This window comes from Protopterus annectens, chromosome 11.part0 (assembly GCF_019279795.1).
Source record: "Protopterus annectens isolate FY-2018-M chromosome 11.part0, PAN1.0, whole genome shotgun sequence".
In the NCBI taxonomy this organism is placed as follows: domain Eukaryota; kingdom Metazoa; phylum Chordata; order Ceratodontiformes; family Protopteridae; genus Protopterus; species Protopterus annectens.
Window position 1 is genome coordinate 213,297,205 of NC_056745.1, and position 19,947 is coordinate 213,317,151.

Below are 19,947 nucleotides of genomic sequence, written 5' to 3' on the forward strand. Positions count from 1 at the left end.
TGAAAAGATTCTGCACAAGGACTTATCACAGACAAGCATGGAAAGTGGACGCCCTATCCTTCAGTTGGAAAAACCTATCAGTTTACGCCTTTCCTCCTCTGCCTCTTCTTCCCAAGGTCCTACAAAAAGTCAGACAAGAGAAACCAAAGATGATACTAATTGCCCTGGACTGGCCCCGCCAATACTGGTACCCAATCCTAAGGAACTTGTCTCAATACCCAGCTTGGACCTTACCTCAAAGACCTCAACTACTGTCCCAGCAGAACAATCAGATCCTGCACAATCAACTCCAGACACTGAACCTGGCAGCATATGAACCTATATCACTTCTGTGTCACTTTTAGACAGAGGCACAGTATACTAACCTCGAAAAAGGGCATAGCAAAATTAATTTAAAATGGGTGGCGAAAGCCAAACATACTCTGGCTAGGCTTATAAATACCCTAGGGCAGATAGCCTAGTATGAACCTATGAACCTATGGCAGATCATGTAGTTATACAAACAACACCTCTCAGTAAAGCTGTGATGGATGTCATTTTGGAAGCCAGAAGGCCTAGTACTAGAAAATCTTATGCTGATAAATGGAAGAGATTCTGGGCTTGGAATCAAGCACAAGGAACTTATACAGCAGAACCAAATATTCCTCAGATATTACAATACTTGACTGAGATGCTTGACAAAGGCCTATCTTTCTCATCAATTAAAATCCATGCCTCTGCCATTTTGGCTCATTACAATACAGAGCCACCAATCTTTTCTCATCCTTTACTAAAGCAGTATCTTAGAGGAGCCAAAAATTTAAGGCCTCGTAGAAGATCACCAATACCTGCATGGGACCTCAATTATGTGTTGGAAAAGCTCACCCTGCCTCCATTTGAACCAGCTGCTACCGCTGATATGTAGTTCTTATCATGGAAAACAGCTCTGTTCCTAGCAATTACTTCAGTAATAAGAGTCTCAGAGCTACAGGCCCTCATGGCTGTGGAGCCTTTTATTATATTTTACCCAGACAGGGTGTCCGAGGACAAATCCAACATTTATGCCTAATGTGGTTTCCAGTGTGGCTCTTAACCAAACTATTCATCTGCCAACCTTTTATCTAAATCTGCAGAACAAGGGGGGAAGAATTATGTATTCCTTGGACGTACACAGACAGCTAAGATTCTACTTGAGCAGGACTAAAGCTCTAAGAAAAACTGAGCAATTACTAGTGACATATGCTGCAGGGTCAGAAGGAAAGGCTATTTCAAAGCAGGCTATTTCAAAGTGGTTAAGCCACTGCATTTGATTATGCTACTTACACCATGGCAAACCTGTGCCCAAGGGCATTAGGTCTCGTTCCACCAGAGCTGCAGCTATTTCAGCAGCCTTTCTCAGAGGAGTACCAACCAAAGACATTCTAGAGGCTGCTACTTGGAGTTCTGTTCACACCTTTACAAAGCATTATCATTTGCCTCTCTACTCTAAGTCCAGGGCAGGCTTTGCCACTGCAGTTCTGCAGGGCCTTATAGCCACACCTAATGCTGTTTAGCTCCAGCCTCCCAAACATAGCTTTGGGATACTACCCAAATGTAATGACTGCAACAGTGAAACACGAAGTACATAGTACAGTTATGTACACGTGCCATAAATGTAGATATTCGAGTGTATTCACTGTTGCAGTCCAGGTTACCCACCCGCCTTCCCTCTTTTATTCTGGAGTTTATCTTTCCTTCTCTATCTTCTACAACCTATGTGGTGTATTTGCTTGTAGATGAAGGTAAAGTTTATATTCGTGCATGTATATATAGTTTTTATATATATATATATATATATATATATATATATATTTTGCTACCTTTTTGGGGGCACCTGACATCTGGGGCAAAGAAAACTAAAGAAAATGGCGTTGGCTTCTTGTTTTATACCCCTGACAACCTAATGTCATAGAAGAAGAGACAGCAACCGACACAGGACCCAAGACTTTGGAATTCAGGCCGACTGAGGGCAACCTGCCAGCAGATTACCCAAATGTAATGACTGCAACAGTGAATACACTCGAACATCTACATTTATGGCAAGTGTACATAACTGTACTATGTACTTTGTGTTTCACTGTTGCAGTCATTACATTAGTAAGTGTACACAACTGTACTTTTCAACTCCTTTTCAGCTCCAGTGGAAGAAAGTATTAGAATTTCTGGCCATCTTGTTTGCAAAAGGAGCTTCGTTTCTACTGTTAAGGTAATTCTAGCTGCCATCTCTAATTTTCATAATGGATTCCGAGACTTGCCTTTAATTTCACATAGACTATGTAAGGTCTTCCTCAAGGGAACTACTCGATTAAAGCCACCATTTAAAGATCCTCTACCACCATGGGACCTGACTATTGTTCTACAATCAGTGGTACTCACTCCCTTTGAGCCAGCAGCTACTTGTGATTTGAAGTTTCTCTCTTGGAAAACACTTCTGCTTTTATAGCTCTGACCTCTGCACGATGAGTATCTGGATTGCAAGCCTTATATTCAAAGCCCCCTTACTTACTTTTCCATAAAGATAGAGTTACACTTAGGACCAATCCATCCTTTCTTCCAAAGGTAGTTTCAGATTCTAACATCAATCAGATTATAGACTTACCAGTCTTCTTTCCAAATTTTACCAACAAAGGTGAATACTGCCTATGCTCTTTAGACATACATAGTTACATTTTTACCTCAACAGAACTAAAGAATTCAGGAAATCAGAATAGTTATTTATTTCCTGTGCTGGGATAACCTTAGGAAAATGTGTGTCTAAGATTACTTTGTCAAAATAGCTAAGAGATCGCATTACTTTCATTTATAACAAAGACAACCTGAAATTACCAATGCCGATTAAGGCTCATTCCACCAGATCCATGGCTACTTCAACTGTTTTTCATTCGAAGGCTTCCATAGACGAAATATGCCCAGCAGCAACATAGGCTACTCTGCATACCTTTATCACTCATTACAAATTGGATTTGGTCTCCAGGGGAAGAGCCGGCTTTGGTTCTGTGGTTCTCAGGAATATTCTTCCTTAGTGCCCCCTAGGATCTAAAGTAGCTGGGGACTGCATCCCATTAGTCAAGAATGGATGAAGATTGACATCATCAGATAAAGAAGTTATGTCTTACTGTAACATTCTGTCTGTATTGTCAGTCTTCGTTTATTCTTGGCAGACCTCCCTACTGGGAACTCCTGGCAGAGCGATTTTTGTCCTGGGTCTTCAGTTAGGGTACTCCTTGAACTTGGCTTCTTCGTGGTGTTTTAATTTCTATGTGTATGTATGGATAGTTTCCCTTCTGTAAGATTGCAAACTCGATCTAAAGTAATGCAGAGAGGGGTATTATGGGTAGACCTTTAGCACAAAAGTTTTTTGGCTGGAGTGAGCTATATAATTCCAAAAAAGCACTGTCAATGCCAGGAGACGCTTTTACGATCTTTTATTCCACAATTACAAATACAGATTGAGCGCTTTCATTCCTCCTGGGGATTTCATCAGAATCTGCAAGTGTTCATTTTTATCCCCCTTAAATACCCTACCCAACTCTGATGTCACACTTTAATTGATTACAAACCCCTTTTGGGTAATAAAGGTGGTATACAGGAGGTTGAAAATAAAGAATTACATTCTAATAATAAGAAGAAGTTTGAAAGGGCAATGGTAATACCATATGGGCAAAAAGCAAAGGATGTCCAGAAAATAATACAAAAGAATTGGGCTATACTTAAGAATAACCCAAAATTATGGAATATAGGGGGTGAGGTCCCCAATTTTGTATATAAGGTGGGACCGAATTTAAAAAAGAATTTTGAGACTAGTAATAAGAAAAATGGTGATAGAACAGGGACTAATAGATGTGGGACATGCTCTCAATGTACTTTCATTTGTCAAGACAAGGTTATTAGACTAAACAATGCTTTAGAATCAGTTATTAGACCAGAAAAAGGGAATTGTCAATCAAAGGGCATTATATATTTAGCCATGTGTACATCCTGTCCAAGTTACTATGTAGGGAAAACAGAAAGGAGACTTAGGGACAGGATGTACGAGCATGGTTATTAAATTAAAACTCAGAACATCAATAATGCCCTTTTTAGGCATATTCAAGTGTCAGTAGAATGCAAAGAATTTATGTTTTGTATTTTAGAGAAAGTGCTAAGAAACCCAAGGGGAGGGAATTACAAAAATTATGTTGAAGAAAGAGAGACCAGATGGCAGGTACCCCCCCAGGTTTGAATGAAATTATATCTATAAAGCCTGTGTTGAACAAAAAGGCAGAACAATTTAAGTAAACTCTGCATCAAGCCTATTCATGGATTGATTTTAATTATTTTGATTAAATAACAAGTTTTCTTTCTAAGTACTAGCATTAAGAATATCTTAGAATTAGTTTTTAAATATTTTTTAGACATGATTTTTAATTATGAAAGTGAAGGAAATGTACATGGTTGCTGTCTTTTTAATATTATGTTTAAATAATGAATCAATTAAAGTGTGACATCAGAGTTGGGTAGGGTATTTAAGGGGGATAAAAATGAACACTTGCAGATTCTGATGAAATCCCCAGGAGGGGATGAAAGCGCTCAATCTGTATTTGTAATTGTGGAATAAAAGATCGTAAAAGCGTCTCCTGGCATTGACAGTGCTTTTTTGGAATTATTGGTGGACTTTTCACTGTTGGGTTCTTTGTTTTTGTGATTGAGCTATATAATGGCGGGATCAGTTCCGAGGATCGGAGCCGTAACCCATCTCATCAGTCAAGAATAGATGACGATCAACAACGCAGATAAAACGTTATGGTAAGACATAACTTCTTTTTTTAGCCACTCATTTATGGTTTAATTTATTTTTATTGCTTATTTGTTGTTTCACCCGTATGTGGAACTGTTTAATACCTTAGCAGTGTCTTGTCAGCTGTTCATCAAGTGCTGCTACTGTTTCTCCACAGAAAGTCAGAACAAATGAAAGGCAGAATGCTGGTTAGGCTTATGGATCTAAACTTGTTCGTGTCTGGTGTGATCCCCACCTCCACCCCCAACATCTCCTTTTGTGAACTGGTACCAGTGCAGCCTGATTCCATTGATCAGATATGTACATTTGCTATCGTCTTGTTTATTGATCCCCACCTCCACCCCCAACATCTCCTTTTGTGAACTGGTACCAGTGCAGCCTGATTCCATTGATCAGATATGTACATTTGCTATCATCTTGTTTAACACGTTTGGTAGGGAGTTACTTATATTTTACTTGATTCTGTTCAGGAAGCCACCAGTATATTGTCCCATGGAATTTTGGATTTTAAGATAATCTGCTGTTTAAAGATGGTCTCCCCTTTTCTGTATAGAAGTCTGGCATAATGTAGTAGTTTCTGTATTTTATTTAATCTAGACTTATTAGTAGGATACTGTTGAGAACCAAACAGTACCTTTTTTCTGTTGTATACCTTATTAGTTTTTTTTTTCAAATTACTTGTTGTCTTACTAATATTTGTTCATGAATGTAAAATTTAATATTCTTTAACTCATCCATGACATCTTCAGCAGACTTGCGTTGCTCATTGAAAATAATGTCCCAATGTGTTTTCCTAAGTGTGTTATGTATTGCATTGCAGTTTCCACTGGTAATGTCTCAGAAGGATGATTTATTTATGATTGTCTGATTTTATTCTTGATTTGAACATGATGGTTTCGTGATCTGTGTTAAACAGAGGGTATAACCATAGGTGGAAAGCATAAAGATCCTTGGTTTTTTGGCTTGATTTCATAGGTTCATAGATGTTTATTAGGCCAATGACCACAAGGGCCTTTTTAAGCCTAGCCATGCATCCCAGATATCTGACAAGTTTTGATACCCTTGACAAGTGTAAGCATAGGCCTGGGAGATGAGCCATTTACAGGTTACCTGCGTCCATTAAAGACATAGGTGCCAAACCAGGGATGAAGTTCCAGTTTCCCATCCAACTGTCCAAGTTGCACTTGAATTGGGTTAGGGAGGAACTCTGCTGCACATGGATGGGGAGCCTGTTCCATAGACGCCGTAGTCTCTAGGATACATACCTATCTCTCCAGCAAGTCCTGTTTATATCACAGGCAAGTTTTAAGTCTTTAGAATGGGTAATTCTGGTGCTGTTTGTTTTGTGGATATGTAGGAGGTCCGTCAGAGTGGGGTCTGACAGTGCCCTGTATGCCAGGCATAGGTCAGGAGGCAGAATACAGGGATAGGGCCTTGAGGCATTCTTAGAACATTTTACTTGCACCCTGTATTCTTTTAGTGAGGAACCTCTGTGGACGTTCCAATTGCTGGATAGCCTTGATTAGGTACATACCAAAGGGAGCATTGTACTCAATGATAGGTCTGATGATTGCCAAATACAGTGGAACAATGACTTTCCTGGACTTAGATGTCATACCTTTGTTTATAAGTTGTGCAACATAGAATGATTTCCTCACCACTGTAGATGCATGATGGTCAAAGGCTAGATTACTATCTGTGTGTGTTCCTAAGTCCCTGACTACTGGGTCAACTCTAAGGGGTGTGTTGTTAATATGATAGTTACCAGGGATGGATGACTTCTCAAAGGATACTTTTATGCATTTCTTGGCGTTTAGTTTTAGTCCATGTCTCTGACACCAGTTGTCTGTGTCAGCCCCTCCAGGAGAACATTTGTGTCAGTGTGTTACCAGCCTTAGATGGATTTGTACTGTTTGATTAGCCTAGTAAGTTGACTTTTGGCTAGTTATTTGATGTATAATTTGCCCATTGTTTGCGTAGTTAAAATCTTCATAAATATTGTTTTAGTTGATTTTTACATCCCAGAGTTGAGTATGTCATTCATTTTTTGGTGCCCATTTAAGTTGTTAATCTCTTGGCCCCATTGGAAGTTTTTTTATGCCTGGTCATTTTGAGAAATGAGATGTTTACTTACAGCAGAAGTCTGTGTTAGGGTGTTGGCCTTGGTGTGTATATCGATGCGAGAAGCTCACTTTATAGGTAACATCTGGCAACCTTTATTGGCAATATCGTCTTCTGCTTCATCTGTGACAGATAAGGCTGACAGAAATCCCCAGTCCATTTCATTTTATAAAGATCTTTTTTATTGCAATAGTAGCTTTTTAAGTCTTCTGAGAGTTTTGATTACAGTATGGGAAAGTATCAGTGCACATTTATAGACTTCTGTGGGGAAGTGTTGGAAAATGTTAGCTGAGAACATTTGGTAGGATACCATTCTCAGCAAACTGAGAAGCTGCTTTGGTAAGTACCCAATGCAAAATGTTAGAGAGAGCCCTAGTCATATCCACTGAGGAGAGTACATGTGTCAGCTGGTGGTATCACAGGGAAGGGAAGCAGATAAGTCATTAATGTATTCATTGCTCTGCTGTCCTTTCAAAGAATATTAAAATTTGCCTTTAAGACCAGCTCTGAAATGTGATTAGTGTCAAGCCAGACAAGTGTGGGGTTAAGTAATTTGAAAGTATATTCCAGTTCAGGTTAAATGGAGGTGACTACCTGTGTCAACACAAGATTACAAAGAGCCTCTCTGCCTTGTGTTTCAGGAGCTGTTCAGATTATTAACAAAAGTGGTAGAAAAAATTAAGACTTACTGTGTTGGTCCACTAACAAAAAAAAAAAAAAAAAAACACTGGAACACAAATGTGACGTAATACCTTTTGCTGGACCAGCATACATTTTGCAAATAATCAAGCTTTCCGAAAAGTAAGAGCCCTTTGGTAGTATAACTTCCAACAGAGGGCTGTTGCATTTTTGGTGTTAACTTAAGTGGCTACCCCTTGCGTGCCTGAGTGTAGTGTATCTCTTTAACTTTAGGTTCGGAGAGTGTTGAGCCATCGTCAAAGGATGTCTTAAAGTGCTCAGTGAGGTCGCAGAAGCATAATTGCTTACACTAATGGCAGTGCCAGCTGCTCTCAAAGTGCCTTCACTCGTGTTGGAAATGAGGCACATCGAGATGTTTGAAAGAGACTGGAGGGTGGCCAACTGAAAGTCCACAATTTTCTTGTCCTCTGTAGAAATGGACCCAGACAGAGCTACTTCATCAAATCCCGCTAGAATTGTGTCACCTGTGCAAGGTAGTTCATTGCCCTCAGTGAAAAGGTTACTAAAGCATAAACCTGCTTCCAAAATCTGTCCAGTGCCGTGGACTCTGTTAGGGGATTGACAGAAGTTTACTTCAGCAAGCTCCTTTTTGTTGGCCACCATGTGACCCTTGCTCCAGTGCAGGTGATCTTTGGGCAATACCAAGAGTTTATCTGGCTTGCGAGGGATTGGTTCAGTCACGTCTGGTTCCTTCTATGCCCACTTCAAGATAATCATCCATCTTAATCTGCAGGATGGACCATGCAAGAACTAGCTGGGCCAGTGAATAACCGCAAGAAAGACAAACTCTTCATGGGAGGAGGCTTCATAGGGCCCACCCACCTTTCTGTCTCAGTAGTTCGAGCATTTCCTCGAATGAGATGCCCTGAAAGGGGGGAGTCTGCGGGACCCTTCCCCTTCATCAAAGTCAGTGTCTTCAGTTAAAGACTCCTGGCAGGAGTCAGCATGCCTCCTTTTGCACATATGCTTCTGAGGAGCTTCTACTGTAAGAAGTCCCTGAGAAGACTTATAAAAGGAATAGGAGTACTGAAGATGGACTGTCTTGAGGCTAGACAGGAAAATATGAGCAGGATCAGGATGCAAGTGTATCCTGTGAGGGGTGAACAAACCCTAGTGTTGAAGAGAAGTCCACTCACAGGAAAGGGAGAGCACTGTCTTGAAGACCTCGAACACCAAAACTGAGGGAAGGACCCAAGACCACTCTGAACTGATCCTGGTATCCTTCCCGGTCAGGCTTAAAGGCTGATGGCTGTACTGAGCTATCTAGGGGCCGGAGCTTCAAGAGGAAGGGACAGCTCAGAAAACTTTGAAGTTGATTCCGTCCCCCTGGAATCTGACACCAGTGCTTCGGCCCCTAGAACCATCTGGATTTGAGCTACTCAGAATAGGTCCAGTCAGAGAAGGCATCAGAGTAGATGACTAGGTCTTCGGCTCTGATGAGGACAGACCTTGGGTAAAACTTGGGTCCACAAGCCCCGAATGTGAGGGGCTGATTGGGGTAGTAATGACAATGTGATGTGCAGAATGGCGTATGCTCACTAGTCCAACAATGGTTGCTGTTGAGAGAACATCCAACTGGATCCTGGGTCCTGTGGAACTTCGTCTTCATTCCGTCCACATCATCTTCAGATAAATTCTTGGTAGACCATACTGATTGGAGAGATGATGATGTAGACGGGCTTGGAAGATTTGTGAAAGGTCTTTTCTTGTAAGAAAGGGGAACACAGTCTGGGTGAACAGGGCTCTGGGGAGAACCTAGGCAGCAGTAACACAGGAGTATTGGATCTACAGCTGTCTGATCCAAGAAGAGAGTCGGAGCTCAAGAAGAAGAATGGTCTGGAGATCGCTGTCTAGATTTCTTTCTGGTTTCTCACCACTCTTCTCTCCCTTATGTCTGTCAGAAGGGTAAAGCTCCAGAAGCAGAAGGATGTGAAAGGAAAAAAATCTCCTGCAGAGGCAGGGAGAAGTTCCATCAAAATTATCTTGTTCCTATGCTCTATGAAAGCCCAATGACCAAAGGCAGTACAGATGACCGTCCAGATGGATAGCTCTGAGACAATAAACACATTGTGTGCAAATCTGAATTTGGGATCCTTTGGCCACAGGCCATGTGCACTTTGAAGCCGTAAGGTTTGTCTGCCATCCTACTAAAATACCAGTACACAACAAATATAAACAACTACCATACCAATCTGCTCACACACACAAATACAATAATCAACGAGAGAAAAATCTAGCAACCTATACTAATAATACTACAGAAACATTGCTAACATGAGAATTGTCTTATGGATCATCCCGTCATTCATTCTTAAGGTGGCACATAGCTCTCTACCTTCCATCTCCAAAATGAGGAGCACTACCTTTCATAATGTGGAACAAATGGGAAAAATGGGGAATACTCACTAACAGTTTACTAACAGCTTCATCTAGGAAGCTCATAGAATGATTGAAATGTGATGCTTTTAATTATATAATAGTTCTTTTAATGAATTAGTATGATTCAGTTCTATTTACCATGGATATCAGTTAAAAAAATTGCTTAAACTGAATGTGCGACAGATCCTTTCAATGTGGAACTTCCAGGAACATGAATGTTTTAAGACCCCAAATGAGCAACGTTCCTCGTAATGAGTTACACCTGAGAGGTATGAGGTGGCATCAAAATCTAATCTTAACCAGCTATAAGTTTCAGAATCACTCCAACAAGGGCAAATATGTTTTGTACACTTTAGATGTCCACAGACATCACAGATTTAACCTTCATGATTATTTCCAGAGGTTATATACAATACCCTTTTTCCTACCTCCCTTAACACTAAACTAAATTCCTGATGTTCCACTCAGTCAGAGGAAGGCAGCAGCACTAGAAGTAAAAAAAGCTGCTAGAAAAAGTCATCCAAGTGGTCAGTCCTTCCTGATCAGAACTTACTAAAGTTTTTTTTAGTGCCAAAGAAAATGGGGGACTAGAGACCAATTTTGGATTTCAGCAATCTGAACAAGTTACGTCAGTATACCAAGTTCGGGATGGTCACGGTACAGTCCATTCTGCCTTTTCTGCACAAGGACAAATTAATGTGCTCAGTATATCTTCAGGGTGCATACTATCATATAAAAATGAAAAGATGATCCAGGAGATTCCTACACTTTGGGGTGGGAACCAGTCAGTACGAGTTCAGAGCTCTGCCATTTGGTCTCACCACAGTCCCCAGTGTGTTCACCAAATGCATGGCAGAAGTGGCAGCTCATTTGAAACTGCAAGGATTTTGGGTGGTTCCTTACCTAGATGACTTGCTCTTAACTGCTCCAACCAGGCATCATTTGATCAAAGTGCGAGATTATGTACTCCAGTTATGCTCTCACCTAGGGTTTACTATCAGTCACAACAATGCTCTCACCTGGGAATTACTATCAGTCACAACAAATCTCAACTAGAACCAAATCAAACACTGGAGTTCATAGGAGAGTTGTTCGACACAGTATCCTTGACAGCCTCCCTTCCTTTACCAAATATACAAGCCATACGATTCCAAGTCAAAAGATCAGCCAAAATTCTTCTCTATCACCTCAATTGATCCTTCAAGCATTGGGGTCAGTGTCTGCTGTGATAGTTTTGGTTCTGCTAGCAGGATACCACATGAGAATTGTTCAGTGGCAACTAGCGAATCATTGGTGTATTCTTCACCAGCCTTTGTCCACCCAAATCAGAGTAACTCAGGCATTCAAAAATTACCTCCTTTAGTGAATTTACTCCGATCAGATAATGCAAGGTTGCCCCTTTATTCTCCCTGAGCCCAAGGTCATAGTTACCACAGAAGCTTCCCAAATCGGGTGGGGGCACTTCTTGGGAAAGATAGTCCAGGGCACATGGTCTCCCAACGAGGTCAATATGTATATCAATGTCTTAGAAATGAGAGCTGTCCTCCTAGCATTGCAGGCCTTCCAAGACATTCTCCCTTTCATGACTATTGCCATTCAGATGGGCAATATGTCAGTGGTCTAGTACATCAACAAACAAGGAGGAACCAAATTTTACCCCCCCCCCCCCCACGTGGAGAAGCTTTGAGGGTGTGGCAATGGGTGATGTCATCCAAATTATTTCTGATAGCAATGCCCATTCTGGAGAAATCCAGTGTCATAGCAGACAAGTTAAGCAGGTTCATTCTAATGCCTCATGAGTAGTGGTCACTCAACATGAAAGTGGTGGAAAAGATATTCCATCGATGGGGTCAACTTTGCTTGGACCTCTTTGCATCTCCTCTCAACAAGTGCAGCAGGATATTTACCCTGATCTCCTCACCGGGAGAGTCACTGAGAGATGCTCTTCTCCATGATTAGTCCCCCGATCTCCTCTACACCTTTCCCCCAGTACCTTTAATCCCCAAATTCTTTCAGAAAGCATCTTGATTGAAGAACACAGTCATACTCATTGCACCTTATTGGCCTAGTCAGATTTGATGCCCCTTTCTTTGGCCTCATCTGCTTCACCTGCCATGGATTCTGGATCCAATTCCAGACCTCCTGTCTTACCCAACAGATATGATACACCCAGATATTTTAGGCCTAAAACTTGACTGCAAGGCTTCTCCAGTTCCATTAACTAATAGGCAGCCCAGGCTCTCTTCCCCATCTGTCACATTTCTTTTATCTTCCCACAAAAGCTTCCACTAGAAAAATTTAGTGAAGTAAATGGAAAAGATTTGTTGTTTGGGCACAGCAAAATGACATTGATCCCTTTTCAGCACCAATAGCTAAAGTTCTTGAATTTTTAGCTACAATTTTTAATGAAGTTGCTAGTTCATCTGTTGAAGTACAACTTTCTGACATTTCTAGTTTTCACATTGGAGTAAATAATTTGTCTTTAGCTTGTTCCAAACTGTGTAAGGCCTTTATAAGGGGAAACTTTCTTCTTAGACCTCCTTTTAAGGAGCCCACTCCCCCATGGGATTTGAATTTGGTTTTATAATCTTTGACCCAATCCCCCTTTGAACCATCAGCCAAATGTTAACTAAAATGTTTAACCTGGAAGACCGTCTTTTTAGTGACTATTACCTCTGCTAGAAGAGTCTCAGAACATCAAACCCTATCTTCGAAGCCTCCTCCTTTGATTTTTCATAAGGTTATGGTATCTTTATGAACCAATCCATCCTTTCTTCCTAAGGTGGTGTCAGAGTCCGATATCAATCAAACTGTCAATCTTTGAGTTTTCTTTCCAAATTTCGCAAGCAAAGGAGAGTATATGTTATGCCTGTTGGATGTTCACAGTTACATTTTTATCTACATAAAACAAATTTTTTTAAGAAATCATACCAATTATTTGTCTCCTTTTTGGATTAAAAATTGGGAAAACCGGTTACTAAAGTTATTTTAGCCAAATGATTAACTGGTTGTATTCCTTTGTTTACAAAAAAATTTTATTTTTTTTTGTTTTTTTACAAAATCTTTAAAGGCTCATTCCACCAAGTTTGTGGCAACAACTTCTGTATTTTTATCCAGATCGTCCTTGGATGATATTTGTGCAGCTGGAACTTGGGCTAATCGACATACCTTTATTGCTCATTACAAATCGGATCGGGTCTGTAGGGGATGAGTGGCCTTCGGCTCAGCTGTGCTCAGGAATATCCTTTCTTAGAGTCCTCCCAGCATTTAGGTAGCTGGGGACTCTGTCCTATTTGTTGAGGAATGAATGAAAATGACAACATCAGATAAAACAGTTGTGTACTGCCCATAACGTTCCATCTGTATTGTCCATTTTCATTCTTCCTCACCCCCCCATACCTCCAACCCCCTAACAATTTGACTTCTGGAAGGATTAGAAAATGCTAAAAGAACCAGTGTTCCTTAATTTGAGCTCCAGATACTGTTATCTTATAGACTTGTTATTTGTTAATTACTGTATAGTCTAAAAGGTCAGCAAGCAAGATCTGAGGTATGGTAGGGGACTACTGCATTATGGGCAAGGGAGAGGAGCTCAAGAGTTTGTGTTCCACAAGCTGGAAAAAGTGGCCAAGTCGGATCTGAGGATTGGATCCGAACCCATTTGCTGAGGAAGAATGAAAATAGACAAGACAGATGGTAAGTTATGATGAGTGCATACCTTTTTTTCCTTTGCTCTTAACACGTTAAGCAAAAAAGTTTCTAAACAGACACTGTCCAGATGACTGTCTGATTGTATGGTCTTTCCTATTCCAGCATAATAAAGTTTTATTGTAAAAACCCTAAGGCTCACTCTACTAGTTACACAGCAACTTCCACTACCTGCTGTAGGAATTCAGTCTGATTGAGTAAACTGATGAAATAGGATATAGAACTTGTGTACTTAGACGAAAACAATCCAGCATTATGGTAAGTCTGTCCGATACGTCACATTCTGTGATTCATGATGGGAGAAAGAGGACAGAAGATGTCCTCTTTGTGGACATTGGCATACATCTGGATATGTTCAACAAAACATTTCATAGCAAGTTGTTTCACAAACCAAAGTTTGTAAATACTTACATTGTCCAAATCAACATCCAGTGTCAATGAAAGACAGTATGGTTAGGGGGCAAGGTGGCAGTTTTTTTAGAACCTCCAGATTGTGTTCTATTGATGAAGAGTTTGTTGAAAAATTTAATATTATTGTTGTTTTGTCATCAGAAAAGGACTGTAACAGACACAAGCATATTACTACAGCAGAAGGTGTATATACGCATGGAGCTGACATGATTGGCCCTTATTCCATGTAGCGCTTTTACTGTCTTCTGTTAATTGGGCTGTCTGTATGTTTCTGGACAGTGAAGCAGTTATTAAAAAAAAAAAAATGGAAGATCATTTTGGGTAACAGTGATCTTTTTGAAATTATCAGTAAAAATCCAATATTTGTTTATAAAAGGGAAAGGAACCTAAAATGTATTAGAACATGAAGAATCTGTGGCTATAACAATGGTTACGAATATACCAGTGGGTTCTCGTCCTTGTTGCTTTTGCAAGCAATGTAAGTTTATCATTATTGGCCCTAATGTTAACCACCCCTATTTGGTTTACGGCGTGGTAGCTAATTCCAGGTTCAGTTGTAACAGCATTATTGTGGAATATATTGCTATGCATTTAAGATGCAGCATATTTTTTTACAGAGGTAAGACCACAAGAAAATTACTACATATATGGGAACATATTAATGCAATAAAGAAAAATGCTTTACAGATTAGCGAGTCAGTTTGATTTGTCCTAACTTTAGTGAGTTTTGATTTGCATTATTGGACAGTGTAACCTCTAATATAAGGGGTGGCAATTTTTTGTAATCCTTTGGGAGCGAAAGAATTAAAATTTTAACTATTTTTTATTGCTTCTAATAAGCCAGAACTCAATGAAGCAGGAAATGTTAAATTGTCATTTAAAGTCACTGCCAGCTAGATAAAAAAAGTTTATTTTTATATGTATATATCGATTTATAGAGTATTGTATTGTCTTAATTGATGTTATGAGTCATGTGATGTATTTAAATAAGGTGATCCCGTGAATTTGTATTCTGAAGAAGTTCATAAGATTTGCAAATAAAAGCACTAAACTGCTTAATGAATGGTCTCATGGCTGTGTTGATCCAGTGTTTTTTTAGACAAAGTGGTGGTTTTCTGAAGAAGGATAATCAACAGTGTATCCTGATGAGATGCTTTTTGGACAAAGACTTTTTAATTCATTATATTTTGAAGTCTGGTGGCACTCTTGGTGCAACTTTCACACTTTCTGCCTTCTGTTGTTTAAGCAAGAATGATCCATTTGTCTCCAAGTTGCTTAATCAAACAAAAATGATGCGGCCTTTTAAGTGGCCACAAATGGGAATATGGTTAATTAACAGTAAGGCATTTATTGTACTAAGTAAATACTAAATATTTATTTGATGTTTCCCATTAGGTTTCTGGGTGCACTGCAACGATTCCAAGCTTACTATCTGTACTGAAGAGGAGGTTTGCAAAGTGCAGGCTTATATCCTGTTTTATACCCAGAGAGTTTCTGAAGAGGTGGGACTTTCTATAACTAAGCCAGCATCCCCAAGTTTACTAGCTAATAACACAAACACCAGCAACACTTTAAGGACAAGTTTATTCTTGCCATAAATTGTCTATATTACCTCCAAAGACTGATTTGTCTGTGTGCAATGGAATGTTTATTGTGAATATGTAATTAAAGCACTCTGTTTTACATTATCTCTTGTGAATTTATGTACAGAATGTTTATACATTTTTGTAATGAATGATTTTCTACAAAGTAAGCACTCTTTTATAACTCATAGAATACATGAATTCATGTGTAATTGTATATAGGTGCTGTTAACTTTCTTAGGGAGATCACCCAGTGTACATTGTCTGGCAGCTGTTATTCATCTGCAGTTTTTAAAGTAAACCAAACTGCCTCTTGTTTTTATATTTTATTAACTCAGGCCATTTTACCTCACTTGGTAGAGCCTTTCCTAATTAATAAGTATTCTTAATACTATTTTGTATTAGAAAATAGGCAAATTTCATATGCTTTATGGGTTCCATGTCTGTGTACAAATCATCATTGTGGAATATGTAACTTGCGTATTGTGTGGACCCAGGTTATTGTGCATAATTGTATGCAAATTGCAGGAAACCTTCTGTTTCAACATTTTTACTAATGCAGTTCTGAAAAAGTCATACATCATATCCAAATTTGGAGTCATTAAAATACTGCTGATACACAGTTGAGGACTGCAAGCTCCTGATTGAAAACTTCAGCTTGTTTTGGCATACTGACTAAGTTAAATAAGGCATCCATATTCTTGCAAGTCACCTACAGAAATAGAATTTGGATTAGACTATTTTTCTCCTTGCCATAATTTACAAAAGTGCAAAAAAATAAATAAATGTGTCAGCACAGACAAGTACACAGTAATGTTGCATGAATTAAGACAGAGTAATAGTAAGGCCACCCAGGGGTAAGGGTGTATTAAAAAATTTTATCAGAAAGTCAGGGATTTTGTAATTACCATTTTATACACTTTTTATACAGTATTGAAATATTTTAATACAGTGTTTTAACAAAGTAGACTTTTCCAGGACTGCTTTAGTGACACAAATATATAGCAGTAGAATGTTGTTTTACAGCATTTAAATCAATGTTAATTGAAAGGTGTAATGCAGCAGGTTTGCAATGCCATAAAAAAAAAGTGTGTTCACTACCTTTTTATGTGAAGTATTATAGGCATAAATTATTGCCTAGTACAATGAACTACTGAAATCTGCCTTCCTCATACAACTCTGGTGAAAAGTGACCATTTCTCTCTTTTTTTTTTTTTTTCTCAATTTTGTTTGTCGGTCAACCTGCATAATCTTTTTATTAAAGAGGGACTGTATTAAAAGTATGTCTTACTTGTAAGCTGTTTGGTTCTTGTTCTTTTATGCCATTTTCATTGCCTGTTTGTTAAATTCTGTTTGTAGAGGTTCAGCCTCCCTGCTCATTGTTGTGTGGTCATGATGACTTTTGTGCAGACAGTAACTTGTGCAAATGTATGCTGAATGGGTGGGAGATTGACTATATCGTTATTCGGGAAAGCCAGTGTAACAATAATTCATAACGTCTTAGCTTTACCTACCTTATTGTTGTATTCTTCTGAACACAAGTTGAAGAGGCAGTTGTCTTCCCTGCAGGGAACCAGTACAGATCCATCTGTTGGCTAAGCAGTGATGTAGGTTATATGTCCCACATTGTTCCATGTTCTGTTCAGTTCTCACCATCTTGAGTATCACAAATCTTCCAGTACATTTGAAGATATTCAGGTAACTAGCTGCTTTCTCTCAAATTGTTATGAAGTGACTGAAGCTTTCTCTTAGTTTATCATTGCAGTTTTACTTTTTTCCATCATTGCTTCAAGTACCAACAACGTTGCCTAAATCTGTTAACAAATGCAAGTAAGGTGGGCAGATAGCACCAAGGAGTTTTCATTATTAATGCTTTTTCATTTTAGGCCTTGAGCATGATGCAGAAGATTAGGAGTATTGTATCACGTTTCTAAAAACTGAAAAGTTAATTAAGAAAGCACTAAGTTTTGAATTATTTTCTGATAGCAAAATTAATGAATTAATCAGAGGGAAAAATCAAAGAAATGTGTACAGCACAGCCAGCAAAAACAACTTCAGACAACTTATTTGGAGAAGGGTTGGATCGGTAAAATGAGATTCTGTCACTGTCAGACAAGGGCACTGCTCTATACATTGTTCAGCTACATTTGAGGCTAGCTGTTCAATTTTACAGACTCTCAAAGTGAGGGATATGAAGTTGGCCCGTTTGAGCTTCTACCAATCTGTGCCTTTTAAGTGGAAGCTTTGGCCTGCTGACTGGACCACACATTGTGTATGCCAAACATAATTCTAGAATTTAGAGGCTGCCAAGACTGAAGCTTCTGTGGTGAAGGAGCATGTATTTACCATAGAGTTAGCAGGGCTTTCCTCCCTTTGTAGACTGCACACATTGGCAAAGAAAAATAGTGTTGGTTTCACCAGAGAAAGCTCAGGACTGTGTGTGCTCAACAGGTAGCACACGTGCCTTTGGTGCTAGAAGATCTGAAGGCTTTGTGTCCTATTCACACACCAGGTACCTGGATTAGCTTACCGGTGGTGATACTGGGTTGCTGCATTCCTTAGTATACCATCCTTTAAATGCAATGTTAAGCAGAGATCCCATTTGCCTAAGCAGGTGGTGGCTCTGGCAGATGTATAAGATTCCATGGCACTTATCAAAAATGAGTAGGGGAAGTTCTTTGATGCCCTGACCAAATTTCCCCAGTCATTAAGAATACTATCTTGAGTTCCCCTGAAAAAAAGACAGTAGCCTAGTGGGACTAATCCCTGGTCATCAAAGAGTATAAAAATAAGTATAACCTTTCCAGATTTGTAGCGTAAAATGTTTCTGCTTCCTGAGTCTTAGTCACCAGTTCGTAAATCTACTACTCTTTTGTATAGGTTTGATATTTTTATTTTTGTTTCACTTTGAAATTTGATGTTGCCAGTTTACCTGTTTTTTCTTCATCTTCCCTATTCTAACGCATCCATTATGCCTCCATAAATTCTGTTCACTGAGGACTGGTATTATTAGACCGGGATGTTAAAATAATGCTTTGGCTTTTGCCAGTAATTATGTGGCTAATGGAGATGTGGGGTATGTTAAAAATATCTTTTGTGTTAAAGAAAAAAAAAATTAGACACAATGTAAGCAGTGTTGAATCTGTGGATCCACATGAATAAAATGTGCTGACACATTTGGGTTATTGCCAGAAATGTTGCCTGAGAATTAAAGAACACATTTTAGATCTTGCTATTACAGATAATATTTTGGCTGGATATCTAACTGCAAAAGTGTAACAATTTTTACAGGTAAAAGATAAGATTAAGACATAGTGTGAAAAACATATTCCATGATTTCTGGATAAGTTATCCATTTTCTAGGAAGTTCTTACAAAGACAACTAGAATCTTACATCCCCCTTCCTCTAAGTGTGCCAAATCAGTGCTTTATAAATTGCGTTGGACAAAAGTTGACTAAGGTAGCAACTGTTTAAGGTATTAACATGACATACTTGTATATATTTAAAGAGTACTTTGCATATTAAATTCTATAAATAAGTTCATAAATTTAATGGGTACCTGCCTTCAGCTTTGAAGGACAACTGAAAACACCGACTGCAACAATATTGTGTAAATTTGAGTGTTAACCCAGGAGTCAAGTGGGCATTTAAAAAGATTTTTAGAAGGAGATTGTTCCAGGTAATAGAAACAGACTGACGTGTAAGTCGTCTTTTCTTTCTTGATTGTATAGAAGTGCTGCTAAAACGCATTAACCTTTCATGACATAATGGATGTTAACATCATAAAAGAGCAACACATAGATCAGAGAAAAAAATGAGAGAAACACTGAATACTTCTCTCTCACTATAATCCCAGTTCAATCATCATCTGAATAGTGGCACTGTTAGGGCAAGGGATTTTTAGTAATGTAATGATTAAGGTTGTGAGTAGGGCAGGGTAAGGTTAGGGTTAGCAAACGTGAATGACCCCACCGAACCCTACACATTGCATTACTAAAAAAACTTTTCCCTAACAGTACCACTACACAAAAGTGCACAGAACACACAACACCAAATCTATCCCCTTACCTAGCTCTTATTCTAATGCTAAGTCACAAACACTTCCACATAAACACTAGCTAACTGTAACACAATCTCACACATTTTTCACAACCACCGTCATTGTTGTACATGATGATCTTCGTGTTTCACTGTTGCAGTCATCACACTTGGGTTATCTGCCAGGGGTAGCCCTCAGTCGGCCCAAATAC

At 39.1% G+C, this 19,947-nt stretch overlaps 1 protein-coding gene across 1 annotated transcript in view; it reads left to right on the forward strand.

Moving 5' to 3' along the window:
• Positions 1 to 16,993, forward strand: part of USP44 (ubiquitin specific peptidase 44) — an 802,083-nt gene extending 785,090 nt beyond the window's left edge. The window contains exon 7 of the mRNA XM_044087634.1: positions 15,509 to 16,993. Within this exon, the coding sequence (XP_043943569.1) occupies positions 15,509 to 15,711 (203 nt within the window). The 3' untranslated portion in view covers positions 15,712 to 16,993. The remainder of the gene's footprint in view (positions 1 to 15,508) is intronic.
• The last annotated feature ends 2,954 nt before the right edge of the window (positions 16,994 to 19,947 follow it).